The sequence below is a fragment of the Mesoplodon densirostris genome, chromosome 8, assembly GCF_025265405.1.
Source record: "Mesoplodon densirostris isolate mMesDen1 chromosome 8, mMesDen1 primary haplotype, whole genome shotgun sequence".
NCBI lineage: Eukaryota > Metazoa > Chordata > Mammalia > Artiodactyla > Ziphiidae > Mesoplodon > Mesoplodon densirostris.
The window spans coordinates 19,624,257-19,651,325 of record NC_082668.1 but is presented as its reverse complement, the minus strand read 5'-3'; the positions used below and the strand labels follow the sequence as shown (position 1 = coordinate 19,651,325).

Below are 27,069 nucleotides of genomic sequence, written 5' to 3'. Positions count from 1 at the left end.
ACTGTGTAGCTGGCAGTCTGGGCATATCTGCCAGGCTTTCTTGGCCTTGTGTGCTCCAGTCACTTGTTGTGGGGCTCAGTCTTGAATTGTAGATGGCTTACCATGCCTCATGCAATGGTCTTTTCATGGTCCTTACATGGGCATCACAGATCTTATCAGTTCGCTGATTCCATTGATGTTCATCCAAGAAGACCTTTTCCACAGACATCACCTGGGTCACAAACAGGGAGTGTAGATCTTGTGTGATCTGCTGCCATCATGTTATCACCGAAACAGCTGATACTTGACCATCCAGGCATCCTGCTGCCAGGTACCAGCCCAAACTGCCATGAAGTGGTGGAAATGTAACAGGGTATATTTTGGGAGGTCTTTTCCAGGGCAAGAACCATAGCTCACAACTCTGCCCAATGAACAGAGTGCCCTTTTCCATGCATAGTTTTCAACATTTTTCTTCAGGCTGCACAGCAGCAGCAGCAGCCCAGTACACCCCATGGCCTTCAACTTAGCTGATCCATCCATGAATCAGGCTTAGGCATTGTCAAGAACCTCAGTGTACTGAAGCCCCCAAGAAGCCCAAGGTTTTAGTGTATACCCTGCATCTGAGTCAACACATCTGGAGGATGACTAACCACTTAATGCTAGGTTTGCTTCTTTCCTGGACATTGTTCTCATTTCTTTTTTCTTTCTTACTTTCTTTGGCCGCACCGCGCAGCTTAATTCCTCGACCAGGGATTGAACCCAGGCCACGGTAATGAAAGTGCTGAGTCCTAACCACTGAACCGCCAGGGAATTCCCCTGATGTTCTCATTTCTGACGAATCTCATGAGAGGGGTCTCAGGTACAGCAACACTTTGCTTTGTCAGTCTCTCAATGTCCACCAGAACTCAAAAACAAGCCGAGAAGTAGCTCTCAATTGGGGTGCTCTGGGTGGTGATGTCAGGCAAGTGCCATGTCCAGTAGAGGGCCATTGCCTAGTGGCCACATAATTTTGCCACAGGCTCCAGTCTGCATGATTGTTAGTCACTGGCACAGGCCTTGTAGATGACTGTCGTCATGTTCACATGGCATTCTCCCTGTATGCATGTGCCTCTGTGTCCAAATTTCCTGTTTTTGGGGGGACCCCAGTCATACTGGATTCAGGCCCACTCTAATGACCGCATTTTAACTGGATTACTTCTGTAAAGACTGCATCTTAAAATAAGGTCACATTCTGAGGTACTAGGTGTTAGGACTTCAACAGATAAATTTGTGGATGAGACCCAATTCAACCCATAACACCCCTTCTTAGTCTGAAGGGCATTTATCTTGGTCTGTGTCTAGGCTTCCATTCTGGAAAATTGGTTGCCTAGAGCTAAATAGTTTTCCAGCATCTGTCTTTGGGGCTCAAGAGAAGATTGAACTGTCTCTCATAGATTGATGGTACCCATTAAACAAACTGCTCCACCTAACCCTGAGTGACTATCTCATCATCTGGGCACTCGTGATTTCCACTATAAATCCAGGCCTGAGTTACAGTGGCCCTACAGGAAGTTATAGTTTCCCCTCTTGTCATCCATGGGTGCTTATGAGATGATGGCTTCATTATGGTTATAAAAACCCACTGCAACAAGCCCTGGTTAGTCTTTACTTGTTTTTCCTCCACGCTCACGTCATCAGTAAGGTGTTCATGGCCAGGGTGGCTAGGGGCTTGGAGTCAGTCATTAGGTGATGAATTGATTTCCATTCCTTCTCAATCAGCAGAACTGGTTTGGCTTTTGCATCTGCTACTGCAACCAACTTCTAGAGTCTCATTAGACTTTTAGCCAAATCTATCTCTAGTTTCTCCTTTCCTGCTCCTTGTAAGAAGGGACACTGACTGCCCTTGATGACTAGGGAGTATTTTATCTGTGGTCACACCCACCTATTCCTAGACAAGCAGTTTCGCTTTCCTGATGATACAGAAGGGAAAGGAGCAACCACGGAACAGTTTTTAAAAATTGTATGGGGCCCTTTCCCCTTTTACTGTAAACACCAACACAACTCATTAGGGCTCTCAGGGACAACGGTCAAGGACCCTTGTCCCCTTGTCACTAAACACACCAGCAACCAGGTCCTGCCACTGCCCGCTGGGATCTTATTCCATACCTTGTGAGTTGGCCTGCTGGGGTCTCACTGTCTTTTTTCTAAAAGGATGTTGTAACTATATCAGCTTTTGGGAGAAGGGGGTTCAAAACCCCATGTAGTCAATCTGTCAGGAGCAGTGGGGCAACACCCCGGGAGTGTGGGTCCTTTTGCAGGTGCAGTGCTTATATCAGGAACATACTGCTTTTTAGTTGGTAAAAGACAGAAGTTTTTCTTTGACTGCCAGAGGGATTCTGTGTTGTCAATCCACCAACATTGTTTCCAGAAACCACTCCTCTGACTCCAAACCTTGTTGGGGCTTAGCAGTCACTCCTGCTGAGACCTTTAACTTGCTAATCAAGACTTCATTACACACTTAAAACTTTGGAAGTCAGAGGAAGTTTCCTAACATTTTGGGAACCCACATAATTAAACATTTCATTACTGGTTTCACATTTTTGCCACAGTCAGTAGGAGGAATGGCTTCAGGCTTCTCACTCGAAGAATCACTTTCACTTTTGTTCTCTCTCTTTTAAAAAAAAAAATTTTATTGGGCTTCCCTGGTGGCGCAGTGTTTGAGAGTCCGCCTGCCGATGCAGGGGACACGGGTTCGTGCCCCGGTCCGGGAAGATCCCACATGCCGCGGAGCGGCTGGGAGCATGAGCCATGGCCGCTGAGCCTGCACGTCCGGAGCCTGTGCTTGGTAACGGGAGAGGCCACAGTGAGAGGCCCGCATACCGCAAAAAAAAATAAATAAATAAAAATAAATAAATTTATTTATTTATGTATTTATTTTTGGCTGCGTTGGGTCTTCATTGCTGCACGCGGGCTTTCTCTAGTTGCGGCAAGAGGGGGCTACTCTTCCTTGAGGCTTCTCATTGCAGCGGCTTCTCTTGTCACAGAGCACGGGCTCTAGGCACCTGGGCTTCAGTAGCTGTGGCACGTGAACTCGGTAGTTGTGGCGCACGGGCTTAGTTGCTCTGCGGTATGTGGGATCTTCCCAGACCAGGGATCGAACCCATGTCCCCTGCATTGGCAGGCGGATTCTTAACTGCCACCAGGGAAGTCCCCCTTTTGTTCTCTCTTCACTGCAGTTCTTGCCCCAAACTCTTAGTTGCTTTTTACAGAAACTCAGCCCAAGGGGTTTAACACAGGCTCTTCAGGAATTCCACAGTAGCTGGAAGCTCAGGGGATCCAGGGATGGGGAAGGGGGAGGGGCAACACAGGCAGGCAACTCCACCCCCACCAGAAAGCACAGTTTTGCACTTACTTCAGTTTTCCGTGGCCAGTTATTGACAGAATAGATAGGACGGTGGGAAGACCCCCTACTCCTCTGCAGGGCCAGTCTACTCTCTCCTAACCTGGCCGCACAACCCCCTAGTGGGAGGCCCCTCCCCTGCCACCCTCCTCCTCCCCTCACTCGTGAAAGGACAACCTGAAATAAAAGAGGCCGGATGACTGAGTTGCAAGGTACCGGTTTGTTGAGGAGCCCCTTCTAGGTTGCAGTGAGGAGGTTTTATATTCCACAGCTCTTTTCTAAGGTCGGACAGAACGGCCACATGGGTCAGAACCCAGAGGCGATGGGAAGCTGTCTCAGGACACAGGGACTTATGCCTTTCCTATATCAGGGGACATAGGAAACATAGGGAGGGAGGTAGCCCAGTGGCAGCTCTGTGTAGACCTCCAGTCCTGTGCCGAGAGGATCGAAGGGCATTCAGCTCTGAAGAGTCAGGGAAGGCTGGTATGGACGAAAAATGTCTCCTGCCGTATCAGTTGACACAGGATGTCGTGGTCATCAAGCCATCGGCCACTGGGGCTGCCCCCAACGATGCGCTGTGAGGGAATTCAGGATGGAAAAGAACAGGATACTGGCCCTAGATAGCTAAGGTGCATATCAAAGGAATAATTTCACTGAGCCCAGACTCTTGCATACATAGGAAAGCACTAAATTCATTAACTTGAGATGTCCGGTTCTCTTTAATAACAGTAAGCTTTTGATGTTCCGACTACCTGGTTTTTGTTGCAAAGACTGCTATGTATCCTGGCTCCTCCCTCACCTCTTTGGAGCTGTCCCTCAGAGGTAGGTGAGAGGCTGCCTCCTGGGCTTAAGTCCTCAGAAAGTTTGCCGAATAAAGCATAATTCTCAACTTTTAGGTTGTGCATTTTTTTTTCAGTTGATGTTGGGTTCAAGCCTTTGTGTCTGTGGATACATGCAAGGTCGGGAGTGTGCCACCGCCAAGCTATTACCCAACAAAGTGACAGAGCCCCTTGTGCTGGGTTTGGAACTGGGACAAAATCTCCTGCCAGGCAGTCCCTGAGCCCTCAACTGAAACCGCCAGATGTGGATGACTGACTTGAGATAAAAACCCATGACAGTGAGACAGGCACTGTTTTTCCTATAAAAATGACCCTTGTTCTAAAAAAAAAAAATCACATAAACACGAGTTGTGTGCTAATTATTTGTGATTACATAACACATTTAAGAGAATGTCACTTCAACTTAGTTGAAATAATTTGAGGAAGTAATACATGTTTACTGGAGAGAAATCAGAAAGACACAAAAAGAAGAAAATCCAAATCTTCCACAATCCCAACACTCTGTACATGTTACAGTGCCTCGCACACATAGCTGTTAATAATCATTTGTGAAATGAATACATAAATACACACATGCTCTTGGGGGTAAGTAAGCATTATCCCCGCTTGCTTGTCCTTGGTGAGTAGGCTTCCATACTTCCCCCATGTGTCATCCACATATATATTTTTTAAATGAAAGCATATCATATACTCTCTTTTATAACCTGCCTTTTACTAAAAGATAAATATGAACATCTTTCTACATCAATAGTCACTTCAGTAACAATTTTTAATGTCTGAATGGTGTTCCATTGTATGGCTACACTAGAATATACTGAAGCTTATTGTTATATATTTAGATTTTTTATGCATAAAGGTTTGATAAATACATCTATCACTAAATATCATGCGCATCCTGAATTTGTTCCTTAAAATGGAATTGTTGCGGTAAATGATTTCGCTCAGGCCTGTGATATGTATCGGCTGCCAAACTGTCCTCCAGAAAAGTTACAAGGGCAACAGTTTTGTGCAATGGAGGGCATTCCCATTTCTAAAAAAAGAGAGACTCTGCCAGTGTGTTCTTCCCAGAGCAAATGAACAAATGAGTAAACACCCCTTAAAGCTTGATCTTTAATCCTGGGTTAGGAGCTGGCAAGGCGAAGGAAATGTTGGTCTGGTCCTCTTCTTGATCTACAAGAGAGGAAGCATGGAACCACAGAAGAACCAGCTCAGGGGAACCTCCCTCACTCCCTTTCTGTTCTCTCTTTTCTGAGGGGGCCCATCTTTTGTCCACAGCAAGGTTCTTACTGAGTCTCTGGAGGCTTTAAATATCACAAACTTCTTCTAGGACTTTTTTTAGGGGAAATTCACATACTATAATACAATGAACCATTTAATTAATTAATTTATTTATTTGGCCACACCTCGTGGCATGCGGGATCTTAGTTCCCTGAGCAGGGATTGAACCTGTGCCCCCTACAGTGGAAGCGTGGAGGCCTAACCACTGGACCACCAGGGAATTCCCTCAGTGAACCATTTTAAAATGCACAATTCAGCAGCATTTAGTGTACTCTTAATGTTATAAAACTACTACTTATCTCTAGTTTCAAAACTTTTTCAATAGCCCAGAAAAACAACCTGTCATTAGTTACTCCTCATTCCCCTCTCCTGTCACCCCTTGGTAATCATTACTCTGCTTTCCATCTTTATGGATTTGCCTATTCAGATATATCATATAAATGGAATCATACAATATATGACCTTTTGTGTCTGGCTTCTTTCACTTACTGTATGTTTTCAAGGTTCATCCAAGTTTTAGCATGTAACATACTTTGTTCTTTTTATGGCTGAATACTATTCCATTGTATGCATATACCACAATTTGCTTATCCATTCATCAGTTGATGCCATTTGGGTTCTTTCCACCTTTTGACAACTATGAGTAATGCTGCTCTAAACATTCCTGTACAAGTCTCCGTGTGGCATATGTTTTCATTTCTTTGGGGTATATACCTAGGAGTGGAATTGCTGGATCATATGGTAATTCTGTGTTTAACTTTTTGGGAACTTGACAAATAGTTTTCCACAGCAGCTGCACCATTTCTACTTTCCCATCAGCAATGCACAAGGGTTTCAGTTTCTCCACACAAGTTGTTTCTCGCCAACAACTTGTTATTTTCAGTTTTTTGGAGTTCCAAAACTATGTTGAATAATAGTGGTGAGAGTGGACATCCTTGTCTTATTCCTGATCTTAGAGGAAATGCTTTCAGTTTTTCACCATTGAGAATGATGTTTGCTGTGGGTTTGTTGTATATGGCCTTTATTATGTTGAGGTAGGTTCCCTCTACGCCCACTTTCTGGAGAGTTTTTATCATAAATGGGTGTTGAATTTGTCAAACATTTTTTCTGCATCTATTGAGATGATCATATGGGTTTTCTTCTTCAATTTGTTAATATGGTGTATCACATTGATTGATTTGCATATATTAAGGAATCCTTGCATCCCTGGGATAAATCCCACTTGGTCATGATGTATGATCCTTTTAATGTGTTGTTGGATTCTGTTTGCTAGTATTTTGTTGAGGATTTTTGCATCAATATTCATCAGTGATATTGGTCTGTAATTTTCTTTTCTTGGAGAATCTTTGTCTGGTTTTGGTATCAGGTTGATGGTGGCCTCATAGAATGAGTTTGGGAGTGTTCCTTCCTCTGCAATTTTTTGGAAGGGTTTGAGAAGGATGAGTGTTAGCTCTTCTCTAAATGTTTGATAGAATTCGCCTGTGAAGCCATCTGGTCCTGGACTTTTGTTTGTTGCAAGATTTTTAATCACAGTTTCAATTTCATTACTTGTGATTGTTCTGTTCATATTTTATGTTTCTTCCTGGTTCAGTCTTGGAAGGTTGTGCTTTTCTAAGAATTTGTCCATTTCTTCCAGGTTGTCCATTTTATTGGCATAGAGTTGCTTGCAGTAATCTCTCATGATTCTTTGTGTTTCTGCACTGTCAGTTGTTACTTCTCCTTTTTCATTTCTAATTCTGTTGATTTGAGTCTTCTCCCTTTTTTTATTAATGACTCTGGCTAGTGCTTTATCAATTTTGTTTATCTTCTCAAAGAATCAGCTTTTAGTTGTATTGATCTTTGCTATTGTTTCCTTCATTTCTTTTTCATTTATTTCTGCTCTGATATTTATGATTTCTATCTATCCTTCTACAAACTTTGGGTTTTGTTTGTTCTTCTTTCTCTAGTTCCCTTAGATGTAAGGTTAGATTGTTAATTTGAGAGTTTTCTTGTTTCTTGAGGTAGAATTGTATTGCTATAAACTTCCCTCTTAGAACTGCTTTTGCTGCATCCCATAGGTTTTGGATCATCGTGTTTTCATTGTCATTTGTCTCTAGGTATTTTTTTATTTCCGCTTTGATTTCTTCTGTGATCTCTTGGTTATTTAGTAACGTATTGTTTAGCCTCCATGTGTTTGTGTTTTTTACGGTTTTTTTCCCTGTAATTGATTTCTAATCTCATAGTGTTGTGGTCAGAAAAGATGCTTGATGTGATTTAAATTTTCTTAAATTTGCTGTGGCTTGACTTGTGACCCAAGATGTGATCTGTCCTGCAGAATATTCTGTTTGCACTTGAGAAGAAAGTGTCATCTGCTCTTTTTAGATGGAATGTCCTATAAATATCAATTAAATCTATCTGGTCTATTATGTCATTTAAAGCTTGTGTTTCCTTATTAATTTTCTGTATGGATGATCTGTCCATTGGTGAATGTGAGGTGTTAAAGTCCCGCACTATTATTGTGTTACTGTTGATTCCCTCTTGTATAGCTGTTAGCAGTTGCCTTATGCATTGAGGTGCTCCTATGTTGGGTGCATATATATTTATAATTGTTATATCTTCTTGGATTGATCCCTTGATCATTACGTAGTGTCCTTCCTTGTCTCTTGTAACATTCTTTATTTTAAAGTCTATTTTATCTGATATGAGTATTCCTACTCCAACTTTCTTTTGATTTCCATTTGCATGGAATATCTTTTTCCATCCCCTCACTTTCAGTGTGTATGTGTCCCTAGGTCTGAAGTGGGTCTCTTGTAGACAGCATATATATGGGTATTGTTTTTGTAACCATTCAGCAAGCCTGTGCCTTTTGGTTGGAGCATTTAATCCATTCAAGTTTAAGGTAATTATCGATATGTATGTTCCTATTACCATTTTCTTAATTGTTATGGGTTTGTTTTTGTAGGTCCTTTTCTTCTCTTGTGTTTCCCACTTAGAGAAGTTCCTTTAGCATTTGTTGTAGAGCTGGTTTGGTGGTGCTGAATTCTCTTAGCTTTTGCTTGTCTGTAAAGCTTTTGATTTCTCCGCTGAATCTGAATGAGATCCTTGCTGGGTAGAGTAATCTTGGTTTTAGGTTCTTCCCTTTCATCACTTTAAATATATCATGCCAGTCCCTTCTGGCTTGTAGAGTTTCTGCTGAGAAATCAGCTGTTAACCTTATGGGAGTTCCCTTGTATGTTATTTGTTGTTTTTCCCTTGTTGCTTTCAATAATTTTTCTTTGTCTTTAATTTTTGTCAATTTGATTACTACGTGTCTCGGCGTGTTTCTCCTCCAGTTTATCCTGCCTGGGACTGTCTGCACTTCCTGGTCTTGGGCGGCTATTTCCTTTCCTATGTTAGGGAAGTTTTCGACTATAATCTCTTCAAATATTTTCTTGGGTCCTTTCTCTCTCTCTTCTCCCCCTATAATGCAAATGTTGTTGCATTTAATGTTGTCCCAGAGGTCTCTTAGGCTGTCTTCATTTCTTTTCATTCTTTTTTCTTTATTCTGTTCCACAGCAGTGAATTCCAGCATTCTGTCTTCCAGGTCACTTATCCGTTCTTCTGCCTCAGTTATTCTGCTATTGATTCCTTCTAGTGCAGTTTTCGTTTCAGTTATTGTATTGTTCACCTCTGTTTGTTTGTTCTTTAATTCTTCTAGGTCTTTGTTAAACATTTCTTGCATCTTCTCGATCTTTGCCTCCATTCTTTTTCCGAGGTCCTGGATCATCTTCACTATCATTATTCTGATTTCTTTTTCTGGAAGATTGCCTATCTCCACTTCATTTAGTTGTTTTTCTGGGGTTTTATCTTGTTCCTTCATCTGGTACATAGCCCTCTGCCTTTTCATCTTGTCTGTCTCTCTGTGAATGTGGTTTTTGTTCCACAGGCTGCAGGATTGTAGTTCTTCTTGCTTCTACTGTCTGCCCTCTGCTGGATGAGGCTATCTAAGAGGCTTGTGCAAGTTTCCTGATGGGAGGGGCTGGTGGTGGGCAGAGCTCAGTAAAACTTTAATCTGATTGTCTGCTGATGGGTGGGACTGGGTTCCTTCCTGGTTGGTTGTTTGGCCTGAGGCGACCCAGCACTGGAGCCTAGAGGCTCTTTGGTGCGGCGAATGGTGGACTCCGGGAGGGCCCACTCCAAGGAGTCCTTCCCAGAACTTCTGCTGCCAGTGTCCTTGTCCTCAGGGTGAGCCACAGCCACCACCCCCACCTCTGCAGGAGACCCTCCAACCCTAGCAGGTAGGAAAGGTTCAGTTTCCTATGAGGTCACTGCTCCTTCCCCTGGGTCCCGATGCGCACACTACTTTGTGGGTGCTCTCCAAGGGTGGAGTCTCTGTTTCCCCCAGTTCTGTCGAAGTCCTGCAATCTAATCCCGCTAGCCTTCAAAGTCTGATTCTCTAGGAATTCCTCCTCCCATTGCTGGACCCCCAGGTTGAGAAGCCTGATGTGGGGCTCAGAACCTTCACTCCAGTGGGTGGACTTCTGTGGTATAAGTGTTCTCCAGTTTGTGAGTCACCCACCCAGCAGTTATGGGATTTGATTTTACTGTGATTGCACCCCTCCTACCACCTCATTGTGGCTTCTCCTTTGTCTTTGGATGTGGGTTATCTTTTTTGCTGAGTTCCAGTGTCCTCCTGTCGATGATCGTTCAGCAGTTAGTTGTGATACTGGTGGTCTTGCAAGGGGGAGTGAGCACGCATCCTTCTACTCCATCATCTTGAACCAATCTCCCCAGGGCCCCACTCTTATTTAATCTTTTTTTTTTTTTTACAACTTTATTGGAGTATAATTGCTTCACAATGGTGTATTAGTTTCTGCTTTATAACAAAGTGAATCAGTTATACATATACATATGTTCTCATACCTCTTCCCTCTTGCATCTCCCTCCCTCCCACTCTTATTTAATCTTTTTTTTAAAATTAATTAATTTATTTTTTGTTTGTGTTGGGTCTTCGTTTCTGTGTGAGGGCTTTCTCTAGTTGCAGCAAGCGGGGGCCACTCTTCATCGTGGTGCGCGGGCCTCTCACTGTTGCAGCCTCTCTCGTCGCGGAGCACAGGCTCCAGACGCGCAGGCTCAGTAGTTGTGGCTCACGGGCTGAGTTGCTCCGTGGCATGTGGGATCTTCCCAGACCAGGGCTCGAACCCGTGTCCCCTGCATCGGCAGGCAGACTCTCAACCACTGTGCCACCAGGGAAGCCCTTATTTAATCTTAATTACTTTCTTAGATGCTTCCTCTCTAAATACAGCCACACTGAAGGTTAGGGCTTCAACACATGAATTTGGGGGAGATGCAACATTCAGTCCATAAAAGATGCTATTGTAATTATATATTAGAACTATTCTCTTAATTTTCTTTTGAGACTTTCCTTCAGCCTTTTAAAATTGTTGCCTACACCAGTGGAGCCACTGTTACCAGTTTCCTGTGTATCCTCTTCCCTGCTTCTTTTCTGTCTCTGTCTCATAATCTTTGTATTATCTGCAACTTGTTTTTCTTCCACCTGATTCACTGGCAACTGCTAAATATTTATTTAGTGTCTATAATGTGTTTAGCAGTGTGTTAAGCAGTATGGGAAGTATAAAGAAGTACGACAAGGTTCCTTCCCTTAAAGATTTTCAATCTAGTTGAAGAGACAAGACATGTACAAAATAATTAGGGAATAGTTTATAAGCATATGTAATCAAGTTCTCAACTGTGTGGCTTAATGCCCTAGGATGTAAATAAACTGTCTAAGAGTAGGTCACAGCAGTATCCCCAGCCCCAAGATCAGTATAGGAGGAATAGAATATGAGCTCAATAAATGAATGTTGGATGAATTTAACACTGTCCGTCTTTGGAATCTCACCTGGCAGAGGCTAGCCCTCCCATTCATCTTGGAAGATGATCCCTAGGGAACTCTGTTCTGCAAAGGGGCACTTAGCACCTATCTGAAAACCTTGGGGCTCTCTAACTGGTTCAGGTTACAGCCTAGTGTAGGCTCACAGACATAGAACACATCTCTCAGCAAGTGTTCTGGTGTCTTTCTAAAATAAGTTCTTACATAAATAGATCCTTGTTAAGTTCCACCAAGTAAACTGAGGAGTATGAAGGAAGACGGAAGAAATCATGGCCTAGGCATGGGGGGAAATGTCCCAGAAACTTCCAAACTGACAGCCAAGAAGTGGTGCCAGAGGCTTTGGATTCCAGGCAAGACGCTGGTGCCCAAAGAAAGGTTATTGATCTAGTCCTTTAAAACATGACTTTTTCCCCCCCGATTCCAAGATCAAGGTAGAAAACTTGAAAAACAAATCACAGTGTAAAGAAGAAAGTAAACTATCTATAAACCATGACTCAGAGATAACGATTGTTTGCATCATTATAAAAACATTGCATGTAATTTTACTTGAGCTTAACAGAAGGAAAACAAACCAAACTTCAGATAAATATTTCTTCAAAGTGAGATATTATTTCTTAAAATGAGTCTTCTAAGATTAAAGAATTATGAGACATTTTAAGAGGTTAGGGTTATTACAGAAGTTCTCAAGCTGGGGTGATTTTGCCCCCACCCCCAGGACATTTTGGCAATGTCTAGAGACATTTTTGGTTGTCACAGCTTGGTGCGGGGTTGCTGCTGGGGTACAGTCTAGGGGTGCTGCTAAACATTCTACAATACACAGGACACTCTGCCACAGCAAAGAATCATCTAGCCCCAGATGTCAGCAGTGCCATGAGAAACCCTGGATTACAGCAGAGTAGTGGTGGGTTTAAGCAGCGCATTTAAAAAAATATATTTATTTGTTTATTATTTATTTATTTTGGCTGAATCTGGTCTTAGTTGCGGCATGCGGACTTCTTAGTTGTGGCATGCAGACTTCTTAGTTGTGGCATGAGAACTCTTAGTTGCAGCATGCATGCGGGGTCTAGTTCCCTGACTTAGGGATCAAACCCAGGCTCCCTGCATTGGGAGCGCAGAGTCTTACCCACTGGACCGCCAGGGAAGTCCCTTAAGCAGTACGTATTTTTAAAGAGCCTAAGTTTGTTTTCAGTTAGTAAGGCATAGTCAGCTTTCTCGGGGATCAGTGGAGTAAGCAGTTGTGAGCATGGCCTCCAGCCAGGTGGTCTGATTTTGAACCCTGACTCTGCCACTTACTGGCAAAGTGACCTCGGGCAACCTCTTTGGGCCGCAGTTTCCTCATCTGCAAAACTGTGGTAATGTTACACCTACCTCATGCAGCTGTAGTGAGGGCTGAATGAGCTAATATAAGCAAAGTGCTTGGAACAGTGTCTAGTTTATGCTAAGCTCCACAGAATTATTATTATTATCATAGTAATATCTTAAACCAAACTAGAAACACAACTTCAGCTTACTTTTAGGTTAATTCTCCTAAGGAATTTAGTAGAGAAAAATAGACATATAAGTATTCTTTTCTAATGGAACCCTTAAGAAAAATAAACAAAATGAGTGCAGCGAGGGGCCACTTATAAATCTAAGGAGTATATACATACATGAATTCAGAGGTTCAGCAAGTCTTTCCTGCTTTCTGGAATTACTTGATCAATGGCAAGTGACTTATTGCTTCAGAAAACACTTTTTTTCCCCTCTTTAGATTAAAAAGTTTGAATACATTCTCATAGTTCAAAACTCAAAACAATATACAATAAAACGTCACACAGTCTCACCCTCACTGCTGGCCTCCCCACTCTCCCATAGGTAACCACTTTAATTAATTTCTGATGTATCAGTCCAGTGTTTCTCTACGAAAGCAAATGCAAATGCTATGTATTCTTATTTACCTCCCCACGTTTTTCCATTCAACAATCTATCTTGGCTATCTAGCTATCTTTCCATATTACAATCTATCTTTCCATGTTAGCACACAAGGAGCTGCTTCATCCTCTTTTAGGGTGATATAGTATTCCATTATGAAGATGACCCACACTTTGCTTATAAATGTTTTGTAATTATTAATAAATATTAACAAATTGTCCTCCATGTAGGGTTGTGTCATGTTAGACTCCCACTGGCAATGTCTGAATACATTTATTTTCCTCCAGGTATCACAGTAGTTTTCAGACAATTAACCATTCAAAATTGTACCACACTGGCAGGCATTACTGGGAGGTAGAAGTGGGAAACAAGACTAAATGGACGTTGGGGGTTTGTCAAGGCTGTCTTCCTGGGAACAGGCAGAATCAGCCATTAGTTCAGGGTGGATTCTGGGCAATTGGGTAATATATGAAGGGCAATCAGGTTGCACTGGTCCTGGGAGAGCCCTGTATTTAATGCTGACAGTAAGACCCAGTAAAATTGCTGTTTTTATGGACTATGAGTTCTATAATTTGAATAATAGATCTCTTCTCCATAATTTTAATGTTTCTTTTATAGAAGCCTTTTGGCCTAATTTTGATACTGAAACAGATCTGATCCTCTTAACACTTAGTCAGTAAAAAGATGAAGTACTTGGGAGACCACTATGTTTCATTTTCTTTCAGTTTGTAGGTATAACTTAGCCAGTAAATTTAATCTTAGTATTTCTGGATTCTTTTAAAGTTTTACCCCCACCAAAACCCAAAATACATTATTTTCTCCCTTATTTTCAACAACTGTAAAAACATCATTGCAATGTCAATGTCATAGATGCTATGGGTCTCAACTGTCAAGTGCTGTAGAAATTCTAAGATAAAATATTTGAGAATTGCATTCCTTAACATAGCTAATAAAACTTTTTATTAAAAAAATTCATACCACATAGTTTACTTCATATTTACATCTTGACTTTCTCATTCAGTTTCTGTTTTTCCTGGAGTTTCTAATTGTGTTTCTTTTTTCTTGTTGGTTACACGAGATATTTATCTTCATCTCCTTGACAGCAAGCTGCAGGAGATTTAAATGCTTCTATGAAGGAATCGTAGACATTCTACTATACCTCACTAAAGGGCTCAGTTTCCCTAAAACCCTGGACCCCAAATATCTATACCTCAACACACCCCAGTTTGCCAGGTATCCCATTTTTCCAAAATTTCGTGCCTCCAAGACCTCAGTTCCACCAGTTCCACCAGATACTCATTGCTCTCAATATTCTAACTTCTGTGTCACCTTTTTTCTTTTTTTTTTTCCAGTGTTCTCCTTTCGAGACTACAGGCCATCCCAGCACCTATCTCCTACACAATGAGCTTTTGCCCAGCTCACTTGCTCTGGAGTGGCCATAAGACACTCCCTTATCCTGCTTCCTCTCCAGGAAGTGCCTGCCTAGCTAGGCCATGGTTATTCAGCTTTGGTTGAACTCCACAGGTGCTGAACAAGGCCAAGTATGGTCCAATGTGGATAAACCGCTTAGGGCCTCAGATCCATGTGAACCTGGCCAGTGCCCCACTCCTGGAGCAAGTGATGCGCCAAGAGGGCAAGTACCCAGTACGGAACGACATGGAACTATGGAAGGAGCACCGGGACCAGCAGGGCCTGACCTATGGGCCCTTCACCACGTGAGCTGGGGCCTGAGGGACCGGAACAGGCCCCCGGGGGCCAGGCCCAAGGACAGTGGCACTAGGCAGCCAGTGGATAATGGTCAGGGTAGGATCTCCCTGTGTCCTCTGAGCCTGAAACTCGTCTAGAAAGTGGTGCTTGGGTTGGGCTGAAGTCCATGGACCATTCATTGGCTTTTCCACTAATGTATCGTATGACTATGAACAAATGAATACTTTCCCCTTCCTTGGGCTTATGTTTCTCATGTGTAAAATGGGAAGCTTGGATTAGAGTATCTCCAAGATATCTCTAAGACCTTTCAAGCTCCATTATTCTATATTATGGTTGAAAACGTACCAACTCAAATCATAATGGGACATATTTACTTGTAGTTGAAAAAAACATCATCACCATACTAGTTGGGAGGGCTCAATTTAATTAAAAAAATATTTTCTGGGCTTCCCTGGTGGCGCAGTGGTTGAGAGTCTGCCTGCCGATTCAGGGGACGCGGGTTCATGCCCCGGTCTGGGAAGATCCCACATGCTGCGGAGTGGCTGGGCCCGTGAGCCATGGCCGCTGAGCCTGCACGTCCGGAGCCTGTGCTCCGCAACGGGAGAGGCCACGGCAGTGAGAGGCCCGCATACCACAAAAAAAAAAAAAAAAAAAAATTTCCAAGTTATGTATTATATGCTTGTTGTTAGTTATAACTTTCATGGATGCTCTCCACTCACAGAGATAGATGTAGGTTTCAGCCTTAAAGTTATACCTAGAAAAGTTAAGATTATTTTAGCAGTGACAAATTGAAAGATGGGCTGAGTATATTATATAAGCATATATCAATTAAGGTAAATAATTGAGAATCATTGGTGATTCCCAGTGCCACAGCTTGTAATTGGATATATTACAGGCTTCTTTTTACTGTAGTATGTTAAAAGAGCTCCAAAAACAATGAATGACTTTTTATTTTCCCTAGTTGCTTGACATCCATGTTTTTTAAAGTCATTTTTTAAGGGATTAAAGTTGATCCTGGTGGTGGAAGTAGTAGCAGCAACACTGATGATAACTAAGTATGTGTTTATAACATGCCAGGCATCAAGCTAGTCTCTTTACATGTATTACTTCATCTTATCTTCACAACAAACGCATGAAGTAGATAGTATTATTATCCCCATTTTACAGATGAATAACCTGAGGCCTAGAAGGGTTTTTGCACCACTTGCCAGAAATGACACAACTAGTGAGTAGTGCAATAGATCTCTCTGATTCTGGAATGCGAGGACCTACTGCCATGACATGCTTGGAAAGGAAACGGACTGATTGGAAGGCTCATTTTATCTCTCTTTGATGCTTATACATTCATTCTGTCATTGCATGTCTTTCTTTCTTTATTCCTGGTTCCTTCACAGGTGGGTGGTTTCAGAGCTTAATTTCTGGGCCCTTTTTTTAAGGTTCTGGGAAGAGAACAGAGAATGTTCTTCAAGAGCTCTTTAACCTGATGTCTGACCCTGAGGGCAAGATTTGTGTCTCAGGTATGCTCTACAATATTTGAGACCCAAATCTTGCCAAGGGAGTAAATCCTGGAAGTTAATTTTTTATGGTGACGGATGGTAACTAGTCTTATTGTGGTGATCATCTCGCAATGTATACAGATACCAAATCATTATATTGTACACCTGAAACCAATCTAATGTTATATGTCAATTATACCTCAATAATAATAATAAAAAACATTTGGGTCTCAGTTTTTCACAGGTCAGGCCATCATTGGACTTGATTGTTCAGATTTAGAACTGGAGCTAAACATGATATATACCCCTTTGTGATCTATTTATAACTGTTTACTCTAAAAGCCAGTTTCCTAACTATGTTATACCATATATGTCTTTAAAAGCTATTTTGCTAACCTGTGATAGGCTTTTTTGTTTTAACATATATATTTTTAAAATCTCATTTTTTGAATGACCGTCGTTGCCCCAAGAAATATATATATATATATATATATTTTGTGGTATGCGGGCCTCTCACTGTTGTGGCCTCTCCCGTTGTGGAGCGCAGGCTCAGTGGCCATGGCTCACGGGCCTAGCCGCTCCACGGCATATGGGATCTTCCTGGACCGGGGCACGAACCCGTGTCCCCTGCATCGGCAGGCAGACTCTCAACCATTGCGCCACCAGGGAAGCCCCTCCCCAAGAAATATTTTAACAACCACAGAAAGTTTCCGATTTAAGTCCTGCAAATCTGATTCCTACTGTTGGGAGAGTTTTACTCTTGGAGAAGCACCTAAAACCTGAAGTTCCAATAAATAGGTATATTCTGGTTTTTATTTCCTTTCCAACAACACTTTTAGTTTATTTTTTTTTCATAAATTTATTTTATTTTATTTACTTTTGGCTGCGTTGGGTCTTTGTTGCTGAGCGCGGGCTTTCTCTAGTTGCAGCGAGCGGGGGCTACTCTTTGTCACGGTGCGCAGGCTTCTCATTGTGGTGGCTTCTCTTGTAGAGCACGGGCTCCAGGCTCGCGGGCTCAGTAGTTGTGGCGCTCGGGCTTAGTTGCTCCATGGCATGTGGGATCTTCCCAGACCAGGGATCTAACCCGTGTACCCTGCATTGGCAGGTGGATTCTTAACCACTGTGCCACCAGGGAAGTTCCTAGTTTATCTTTTTGCAGGTTTTCCCCAACATAATAAAGAAAACTCCTGGAGTTTGAGGTTCATTTATTTATTTATTTAGCTTGTTTTTTGAGGTTCATTTAAATAAAAGTATATTTTCAAAATTTATTGAAGTGCAGTTGACTTATACTTCAAAATAAAAAACCTGAATTTTGCTTTCAGACTTTTAAAATGTTTTTCTTTTTAAAATACCTTATTGGTTTTTAAAATTCAAACGTAATACTTATTGGAAAAATTCCATCCCATCCTCCTAAGTAATTCTGATCAGTAGTTTGGTGTGTATTCGTCTTCCCTACTTTGTGTTGAAACATGCAAATTTGCATGTGGATATGTAGGATTTCCTCTCTTCCTCTTAAAATTGTACCATATTATACTTATTACTCTGCAACTGGCTTTTAAAAAATTGACCCATACCCAGCTTGCTTAGGAAAGGTAACAGGCTTGGGGGACAGCTGAGGGTGGCAGCAACCCCTGAATATTAAGCTCCTGTATGGGAAGCATGTTTCCACCCACATGAACATCCCTGCCTAACCAGGGTAAGACCCAACCACCTACTGGATGGCTATGGCAAGAGAGCCTGGAGATCAGCCTGGTAGCTCTCTCTGTCCCCTTGGCCTACGGAGCTAAGCAGAGCACAAAGGTCCAGAATCTGAGCACCCCAAGAACCCTAACTTGCTCCTCTTTTATTTCTCATCCGCCACACAGAGGGACTGGAACCACCATAGCTCCATAGCTCATTTCACATACAGAAGATTCTGGAGTTGTATCATCCTAAGATAATCACAGTAAACATTCATTAAGCATTCACCATTTGCCAGGCACTGATCTAAGCACATTAATTATCCTGCTAAGATAGGCACTCTTATTAGTCCCATTTTACAGGAGGGGAAACCAAGGCACAGAGGATTTAAGTCACCTGCCTAAGGTCACTCAGCCAGTCATCATCTGACCTGTGATTTGACCCTAGACAGACTGATTCCAGATGCCCACCTTAACTACTTCCTTCATGCTGTTAGTGAGATTCTGAAGTGTTGTGATTCAAAGATTCTGTTATTTGAAAGTTTGTGATTCTTTAATTCTAGGTCTAGGAGTCTGAGATTTTCCTCGAGTCCATAGGGGTCTCAGGGTGGGAAGATACCATCTAATCCAATCCCCACCAGACACTTACATTGGTGTCTCTCCTCCATTCTCTACAGGGAAGGACAGCACTGGTACCAGCTCCGCCAGGCTCTGAACCAGCGGTTGCTGAAGCCAGCTGAGGCTGCGCTCTACACAGATGCTCTGAATGAGGTGATTGAGGACTTCATGATTCGACTGAACCAGCAGCGGGCAGAGAGCGCCTCGGGGGACCATGTGCCCGACATCGCTCAAAATTTCTACTTCTTTGCCTTGGAAGGTACCCTTGTGGGGAGAGGGGCTGGGTGGGCGTGAGTCGGGTAGGTTGTGCTCTCCTCCTTGAAGCCCCCTGGACTTTGCGTGCCGTGGCCCTGCCTCCTGTGACGGCCCCTGTGCACCGCCAGCTGTTTGCTACATCCTGTTTGAGAAACGTATTGGCTGCCTGGAGCGCTCCATTCCCCAGGACACCAAGACCTTCGTCAGATCTGTCGGGCTCATGTTCCAGAACTCACTGTACGTCACCTTCCTCCCCAAGTGGACTCGTTCCCTGCTGCCCTTCTGGAGGCGATATCTGGATGGCTGGAACACCATCTTCTCTTTCGGTGAGGAGTCCAGGGAAAGAAGTTGGGGCGTGGGTCCCAGGGCCTGTGTGGTAACAGCCCCCTCAGGACCCTCTCCCGGGATCTTCTCTCTTGGTCCTTGGGAGAGCATGACTTTTGACCTCATCCTCCCCTGTTCTCCATTGTCCCCACAGGGAAGAAGCTGATCGATCAGAAATTAGAGGAGATAGAGGCCCAACTTCAGACAGGGGGCCCAGAGAAGGCCCAGATATCTGGTTACCTGCACTTCCTGCTGACCAGCGGACAGCTCAGTCCTCGTGACGCCGAGGGCAGCCTGCCCGAGCTGCTCATGGCTGGAGTAGACACGGTGCGTGAGAGGGGCAGGCGAGGAGACCAGGGCCTCCCAGCTCCCATCCTGAGCCAATTCCCTACTCTACCCCACCTGAGCCTGACCTTCATCAGGTACCCGCTTCTCTTTCTGTAACGTGGATGTAGAGCTGGAAGGAAAACAGGGGGTCATTCAGCCTGGTGGAGGTGGGCAGGGAGTGGTCCTTGTGTAAGAGGGATTCCCTCACCCCCTGGAGCCTCTCTCAGACAGCTGGGAAGTTTCATGTCACATCTAACCCAGTCCCTCGTGCTGTCAGCTAAGCACAGAGTTGAAGAGCTTGCCTACAGCATTAGTGGGACCTCTTTCCTGTCCTTTCGTCACGTTGGATTTCTCTGTCACAGTCTTCTCTGCTGTTACAGTGCAGTTCTCCATCGTATTGGTCCTTAGCCCACTGTGAAGTCACGTGGAGCGTAGAGGGAGAGCCCCATGAACCCCTGAGTCCAATCCTGCCACACTCGTGGCAAATTAATTTTTCTCCCACATTTTGCACGCATGCACTCACACACCCTCCCACCACCTTAACTGGCCTCTTTCTTAGAAATCTTGCCTCACTTCATCTCTTTCTCTACCTCCCAGACGTCCAACACGCTGACGTGGGCCCTGTACCATCTTTCAAAGAACCCAGAGATCCAGGCGGCCCTGCATGAGGAAGTGGTGGGCATAGTGCCCGCCGGGCAGGTGCCCCAGCACAAGGACTTTGCCCGCATGCCCCTGCTCAAGGCTGTGCTTAAGGAGACACTGCGGTAGGATGCTGCCCCCGGGAGCAAAGGCTCTGTGTGTGGATGAGGACTCAGAGACAGGACTGGGAGTGGGGGCTGGTGGGCTGCGGCCAGGGCCAGGGATGAGATGGGAAGAGGGGCCTGGGGGACCAGAGGGGTGTGGCCGAGGGGGTGGGCACTCTGCCCCTCCTTGGATCCAGAGGCAGACCTGCACTTTCTTTTACCTTCAGCCTCTATCCTGTGGTCCCCATGAACTCCCGGGTCATCGTGGACAAGGAAATTGAAGTTGGTGGCTTCCTCTTCCCCAAGAATGTGAGTAGGGCTAGAGAGCCAGGTTTCCCAGGGGGACCCTGCAGCCCTCTGCTGATGTGCTACCCATTCTTTGTCTGCAGACCCAGTTTGTGTTCTGCCACTATGTGGTGTCCCGGGACCCTTGCATCTTCCCTGAGCCGGACAGCTTCCAGCCCCAACGTTGGCTGAGGAAGAACCAGCCTGATGCCCTCAGGGCCCAACACCCATTTGGCTCTGTGCCCTTTGGTTACGGGGTTCGGGCTTGCCTGGGCCGCAGGATTGCAGAGCTGGAGATGCAGCTGCTGCTGACAAGGGTGAGTGGGGAGAGACAGGAGGGCTGTGCGGGCCACGGGTGCTGAAGGAGGCGGGAGGCATGGGGCGGGAGCATGCGGAGGAGGGCGGTGGATGGAGGCCACAGACTCTAATCGCCCGTGTGCCTTGTACTTCCCAGCTGATCCAACAGTACGAGGTGGCCCTGGCCCCTGAGACGGGGGAGGTGAGAAGTGTGGCTCGAATCGTGCTCGTTCCCAATAAGAAGGTGGGCCTGCGTTTCCTGCAGAGACAGAGCTGAGCCCCCTTCCCACCCTCCCTGGCACATGAAGGAGAGGAAGGGGCTGCCAGGTGCCAGAGGTTGGAGAAACTCAGTGTAGTTCCTGTAGAACCCTGAGCTTTTGTCACTTTCATCATTTTGAGCATCTCCCTCTCAGATAAAAAGCCACCTCCATGGCACATTGCTAACCTTGGGGAAAATATAGAATAAAGGGGCTTTTATTCATAACTGGAGGCCTTTGTGATTCTTTTTGACAATCCAGCATCTGAACCTCTTTCTGTGTTTGGGGAACACCCTCTCCCCACTTAGCAAACCTGGTGGGAGGCAGAACCGCCTCCCTTCGTGGAAGCTGAGAACGCCGTATGCTTTCCCAGACCTCACAGAGAAGCCTTAGCTTCACCTGGCATTGGCTGAGGCCCTGCCCAAGTAGAAGCTGCAGAGGCATTCCCCGGGCACCGAGAGGACACCCTCTTTTGAATAGAAAGTGCTTAGATACAGGCAGTGATATGTTATAAAAATGGTCGGAAGAGCTCTAAGCCAGGCCTACGGGAATGACTCTGGGGGCACCACTGGGGGGCTGATCAGTCTGGAAAGCCCCGTGTTGGCCACACTCAGGAGGATGAGAGTTGGGAAGCTCTCACTACAACTATTGGCCCCAGAGCTACTCCATGTCTCCCAGGTCTATGCTGACTAAAGAAAAAAAGAAAAGATGCCCCCTCCTCCCAACTACCCCTGACAACAGAAAGAACAGGAGCAGCAGAGGGTGCTGTCTGTCTCATGACCACCTTCCAAATCTCTCACATACAGCTGAGAGGTGGAGCCAAAGTCCCACCTGGAACTCTAGCTTCAAGAGAGTCTGGGGATTGTAGTTTTTAACTTTCCAGCCTCTTCAGTACAGGAAGCCAACAAGAAGGAAAGTGGGTGGGCATCGAGATCCAGTGTACCACAACACAAGTCTGAAAGGTCAACAAATCCCAGCCTCAAGGAGGCCCAGCCCTAGTGGGAAATTTCTGCTGAGTCACAGAAAACTAAAGTAGAATTTCTTCTGTCTGTGGGGATTTGAGTTTGAGCCTATTAAAAAAATCACGTCATTGCCCTGATTAAAATCCTTCCATGGCTCCCCTCAGTCCTGAGGCAAAGTCCTAAGTGGCTTAGAAGACTCGTGTTCTGGCACCCTGCCCTCCACACTCCCCTATCCCCCCTCCACCCTTCCACAGCTGAGCCCAAATTCCTCGTATTTTCCTGAGCACGGTATGCTCTTTCCAGCCTCAATACTTTGTACTTAACGTCTGCTGTCCTTGGAACACCCTCTTCACCAACTGGCCTGTCGTCTCACAGAACTTGCTCTTCCTCAAGACTCAGCTCAAATATCACCGCCTCTGCAAAGCCTTCCCTGACCTCTCTGGGTGAGCATGAGCACTTCCTCTTGTGCTCTCCCCTGTCCACCCCCTAGAACCGAGCGCTCAGCCTGTTCACCGTGTCGTAGGCCCGACTGTCTCCCCAGCCAGCTGGGAACCCCATGGAGGGCATAATCCCAATGTCGAACTCTGTGTCTAGCACAGAGTTAATAAAGGTAATGCGTACATGTTTGTTGAATGAGACTGGAATAGGAGGAAGGGAAGGGAAGGAGAGGGGGAAGATACAGAGCTTTCCACACTGAGAAGAGCAACCTGGAGAGAATTGGGCAAGATGCCTGATTATAAGGCCACGGCTCTCGAACCCACCTGTGCAGGGGTTCACTGTAAGAGCTCTTTATAAATGTAGAGGGGGGGCTGGGCGCCAAGGGTGCTAGGATCTCTGTCACAAAGTCAACCAGGGCAGACTGCTGCCTTTCCCAGTGTGCTGCTCCTCAGACCACCAAGGGTCAGCTGCCCAAGCCATGTGAACGCCTCAGTGCTGGCACGCTGGGTGGCGGGAAGTCTGTGTGATGTGGCTTGGGATTGAGGTTTTGTAGAGCTGTCCAAGAGTGTCAGTGTCCATGGTCTGCAGCTCAGTTTATGAATTTATAGGCTAATCTCACATCAAAATCTGTGAAGATCTTGTATATCCATAGGCTAGAATATTATTCAGCCATAAGAAACGAATGAAGTACTGAGTCATGCTACATCATGGATGAACCTTGAAAACATTATGTTAATGAAGGAAACCAGACACAAAAGACCACATCTTGTATGATTCCACTGACATGAAATGTCCGGAATAGGCAAATCCATAGAGACAGAAAATAAGTTAGTGGTTGCCGGGAGAATGGGGAGTGATTTTCAATGGATACAGAGTTTCTTTGGAATGACAAGTGTGTTCTGGAATTAGTGATGATGGTTGCACAACTTTGTGAATATACTAAATATCACTGAATTATACACACTGAAAGAGAGAATTTTATGGTATGTGAGTTATATCTCAATTTTAAAAATCTATGAAGATCAGTTTGGTAAGCTTATTGTAGAAATAGCTGCCAATGGAAGCCATACCTCCAGAGGCACCACAGGAAATTGTTAAGCAGCAGTGCCCTGCTGTGCATCTGCAGGGCCTAAAATCCAGTCTCTAATCAGAAACCAGCAATGCAGAACCGAAACAAGAGCTCAGAGGACTGGTGAAGTAATGATGTCCTTGTGAGGATTAATCAAAGAGCAGGCTATATCCCCTTACATTTTGGTGACGTGTAGCCACAACCTCAGAGGCTCCCCACCAAAAGTGACAAGCGACAAGTTGTGTTCTAAAAGATATAAGAGCCGAAGAGCTATCAACGCAGCTATGAAACCTTGCCCAGAGGTTGCTACTGGAAAGCCCACAGACACAGCTCTGGGAAGAAAAGAGTCAAAGACTCCTACTCAAAACAGAGAAAAGGGACTTCCCTGGTGGCGCAGTGGATAAGAATCCACCTGCCAATGCAGGGGACACAGGTTTGAGCCCTGGCTCGGGAGGATCCCACATGCCGTGGAGCAACTAAGCCCGTGCGCCACAACTACTGAGCCTGTGCTCTAGAGCCCGCAAGCCACAACTACTGAAGCCCACACACCTAGAGCCTGTGCGCCTAGAGCCCGTGCTCCTCAACAGAAGCCACCGCAATGAGAAGCTCGCGCACCGCAACGAAGAGTAGCTCCCGCTTGCAGCAACTGGAGAAAGCCCACGCGCAGCAATGAAGAGTCAACACAGCCAAAAATAAAATAAATTAATTTTAAAAAAACCAGAGAAAAACAAAATACAGCATGGTCAGAGAGGTTTTCTCTTTATACCTGAGGTTCTTTAAAATTTTTTTAAGATATGTATTGAAATATACCTACAGAAAAATGAATATGCCGTAAGTGTACATGAAGTTCTTCTGCTTATATTGGGAGTTGAAAACGGCCTCTGTCTATTTTGCATCACATTGCCTGGACAAGACATTTAATGTAAATGGAAAAAATTACTTTCTTTGGCAATGATTCATTCAAATACATATAATAGCTATAGGATACAATATTGTAAATCAACTATGCTTTAATTTTTTTTTAAAACCCAAGGTTTAGAAAACACACACACAGATAGCTGCAGGACGGATGTGATGTAACATGTGGGCTCTTTCTCTTGCAACCTTCTCTCTGGAGAGTGAAAGCATCAGCCCTGGTGTGAGGGTTGGCCCAAAGGCCATCAGTGGCCAGTGATGGGGTGCATTTCCAGGGTCTGGGGGCTCAGGAACTCTGAACTGCCCCCGTAAGTCACAGTGCAGGGATGTCACAGTGAGGATCCCTAATAACCCACCTGACTGTATAAAGAAAGAAGAATAGGATTTAGGATAACCGCTGAAGAGTAGACATTAATTCAGCACAGCAGCTACATCTTTGACTGAAAAGAATGTGCACATCTTGTTACTCCTAATTCCAGCTAATTTGAATTTGTTGGCCAAATTAAGATCCATGTTTCTGGGTACGACTTTGAGAAAACAGCTTGCCTTCTTAAACACTATGCAGCGCTCCTGGGAATAAAAAGAGTATCCAGTGTTTTCTGGCTATCCACATGCTCGTGTTCTATAGAAGTTTTAGCCCTGAATGTATTTTGGCTTGGTAATAGCAGTTTATTTTCAGGTCATTATTTATGACTCCACTTTTTTTCCCCATACTTAATCACTAGTTTTATTTATGTTTTTCATCGTTTGGTTTTTCTTTTTTTGTACACCTTTATTGGAGTATAATTGCTTTACAATGGTGTGTTAGTTTCTGCTGTATAACAAAGTGAATCCCCTATACGTATACATATAACCTCATATCCCCTCCCTCTTGCGTGTCCCTCCCACCCTCCCTATCCCACCCCTCTAGGTGGTCACAAAGCACCGAGCTGATCTCCCTGTGCTATGCGGCTGCTTCCCACTAGCTATATATTTTACATTTGGTAGTGTATATATGTCAGTGCAACTCTCACACTTCATCCCATCTTACCCTTCGCCCTCCCCGTGTCCTCAAGTCCGTTCTCTACATCTGCGTCTTTATTCCTGTCCTGCCCCTAGGTTCATCAGAACCTTTTTTTTTTTTTTTTTTTAGATTCCATATATATGTGTTAGCATACGGTATGTGTTTTTCTCTTTCTGACTTACTTCACTCTGTATGATAGACTCTACGTCCATCCACCTCACTACAAATAACTCAATTTCATTTCTTTTTATGGCTAATATTCCATTGTATATACATGCCACATCTTTATCCATTCACCTGTCAATGGACACTTAGGTTGCTTCCATGTTCTGGCTATTGTAAATAGAGCTGCAGTGAACATTGTGGTGCATGTCTCTTTTTGAATTATGGTTTTCTCAGGGTATACGCCCAGTAGTGGGATTGCTGGATCATATGGTAGTTCTATTTTTAGTTTTTTAAGGAACCTCCATACTGTTCTCCACAGTGGCTGTATCAGTTTACATTCCCACCAACAGTGCAAGAGGGATCCCTTTTCTCCACACCCTCTCCAGCATTTATTATTTGTAGATTTTTTGATGATGGCCATTCTGACTGGTGTGAGGTGATACCTCATTGTGGTTTTGATTTGCATTTCTCTAATGATTAGTGATGTTGAGCATCCTTTCATGTGTTTGTTGGCAATCTGTATATCTTCTTTGGAGAAATGTCTATTTAGGTCTTCTGCCCATTTTTAGATTGGGTTGTTTGTTTTTTTGATATTAAGCTGCATGAGCTGCTTGTATATTTTGGAGATTAATCCTTTGTCAGTTGCTTCGTTTGCAAATATTTTGTCCCATTCTGATGGTTGTATGACTCCACTTTTAATATGCATGTCCAATAAAAACTTGCTCACTTGTCTTCATGGAATGGACTGTACATGACATTGTACTGAATTCTTCCACGTTTAAGGATGTTTGAAAGAAGAGTAGTGAGAATACTAACAAATCATGTATCTTTTATGTTGTGCCATTACTCTTAGCCAGTGCTTCTTGTAGATCTTAGTCATAACAAATTATAGATAGACCCAATAATGTGACAAATGATTTTACTAATCATGAGGAGGCATTCTTATTTCTCAGCACGCTGTCATGCTCATCAAGTGTTAATAATTGTAAATCTCTAGTTTCTACAGAAAATAAATACAGTTGCCCAGGTCCCATGCCCAAGTCCGGAAACTAGTATTTCTAGGAATGAAGGCCCTGGAATTTGCATTTTATAAAGCTTCCCAGGTGATCCTGCTGCACATCCAGGGTTGAGAACTACGAGAGGGTAGGGAGAGGAGAGACGGGTGATGCTAAGGAGGCTATGGGAATCTAGCCTGAAGGCCACAGAACCTTGGAGGGGTCTCGGAGGCCAGGGGAGGAGTTGGACAAATGATGCCGGGAGAACTTGATCAGAACGGGTTCACGTGCATGAGA

The 27,069-nt window shown here is 44.3% G+C and overlaps 1 protein-coding gene across 3 annotated transcripts in view; it reads left to right on the top strand.

Annotated features, from left to right (window-relative positions):
- The window catches only part of LOC132494790 (sterol 26-hydroxylase, mitochondrial), a 42,905-nt gene extending 21,464 nt beyond the window's left edge, over positions 1 to 21,441 (top strand). For 2 of the 3 annotated variants that reach the window (XM_060106019.1, XM_060106021.1), the window contains exons 2-9: positions 14,762 to 14,952; positions 18,797 to 18,996; positions 19,121 to 19,318; positions 19,471 to 19,643; positions 20,241 to 20,407; positions 20,614 to 20,695; positions 20,776 to 20,988; positions 21,126 to 21,441. In XM_060106019.1, the coding sequence (XP_059962002.1) occupies positions 14,762 to 14,952; positions 18,797 to 18,996; positions 19,121 to 19,318; positions 19,471 to 19,643; positions 20,241 to 20,407; positions 20,614 to 20,695; positions 20,776 to 20,988; positions 21,126 to 21,245 (1,344 nt within the window). In that variant the 3' untranslated portion in view covers positions 21,246 to 21,441. Of the gene's footprint in view, positions 1 to 9,543; positions 9,732 to 14,761; positions 14,953 to 18,796; positions 18,997 to 19,120; positions 19,319 to 19,470; positions 19,644 to 20,240; positions 20,408 to 20,613; positions 20,696 to 20,775; positions 20,989 to 21,125 lie in introns of those variants that run through there. The other variant, XM_060106020.1, reaches the window with a different exon arrangement.
- The last annotated feature ends 5,628 nt before the right edge of the window (positions 21,442 to 27,069 follow it).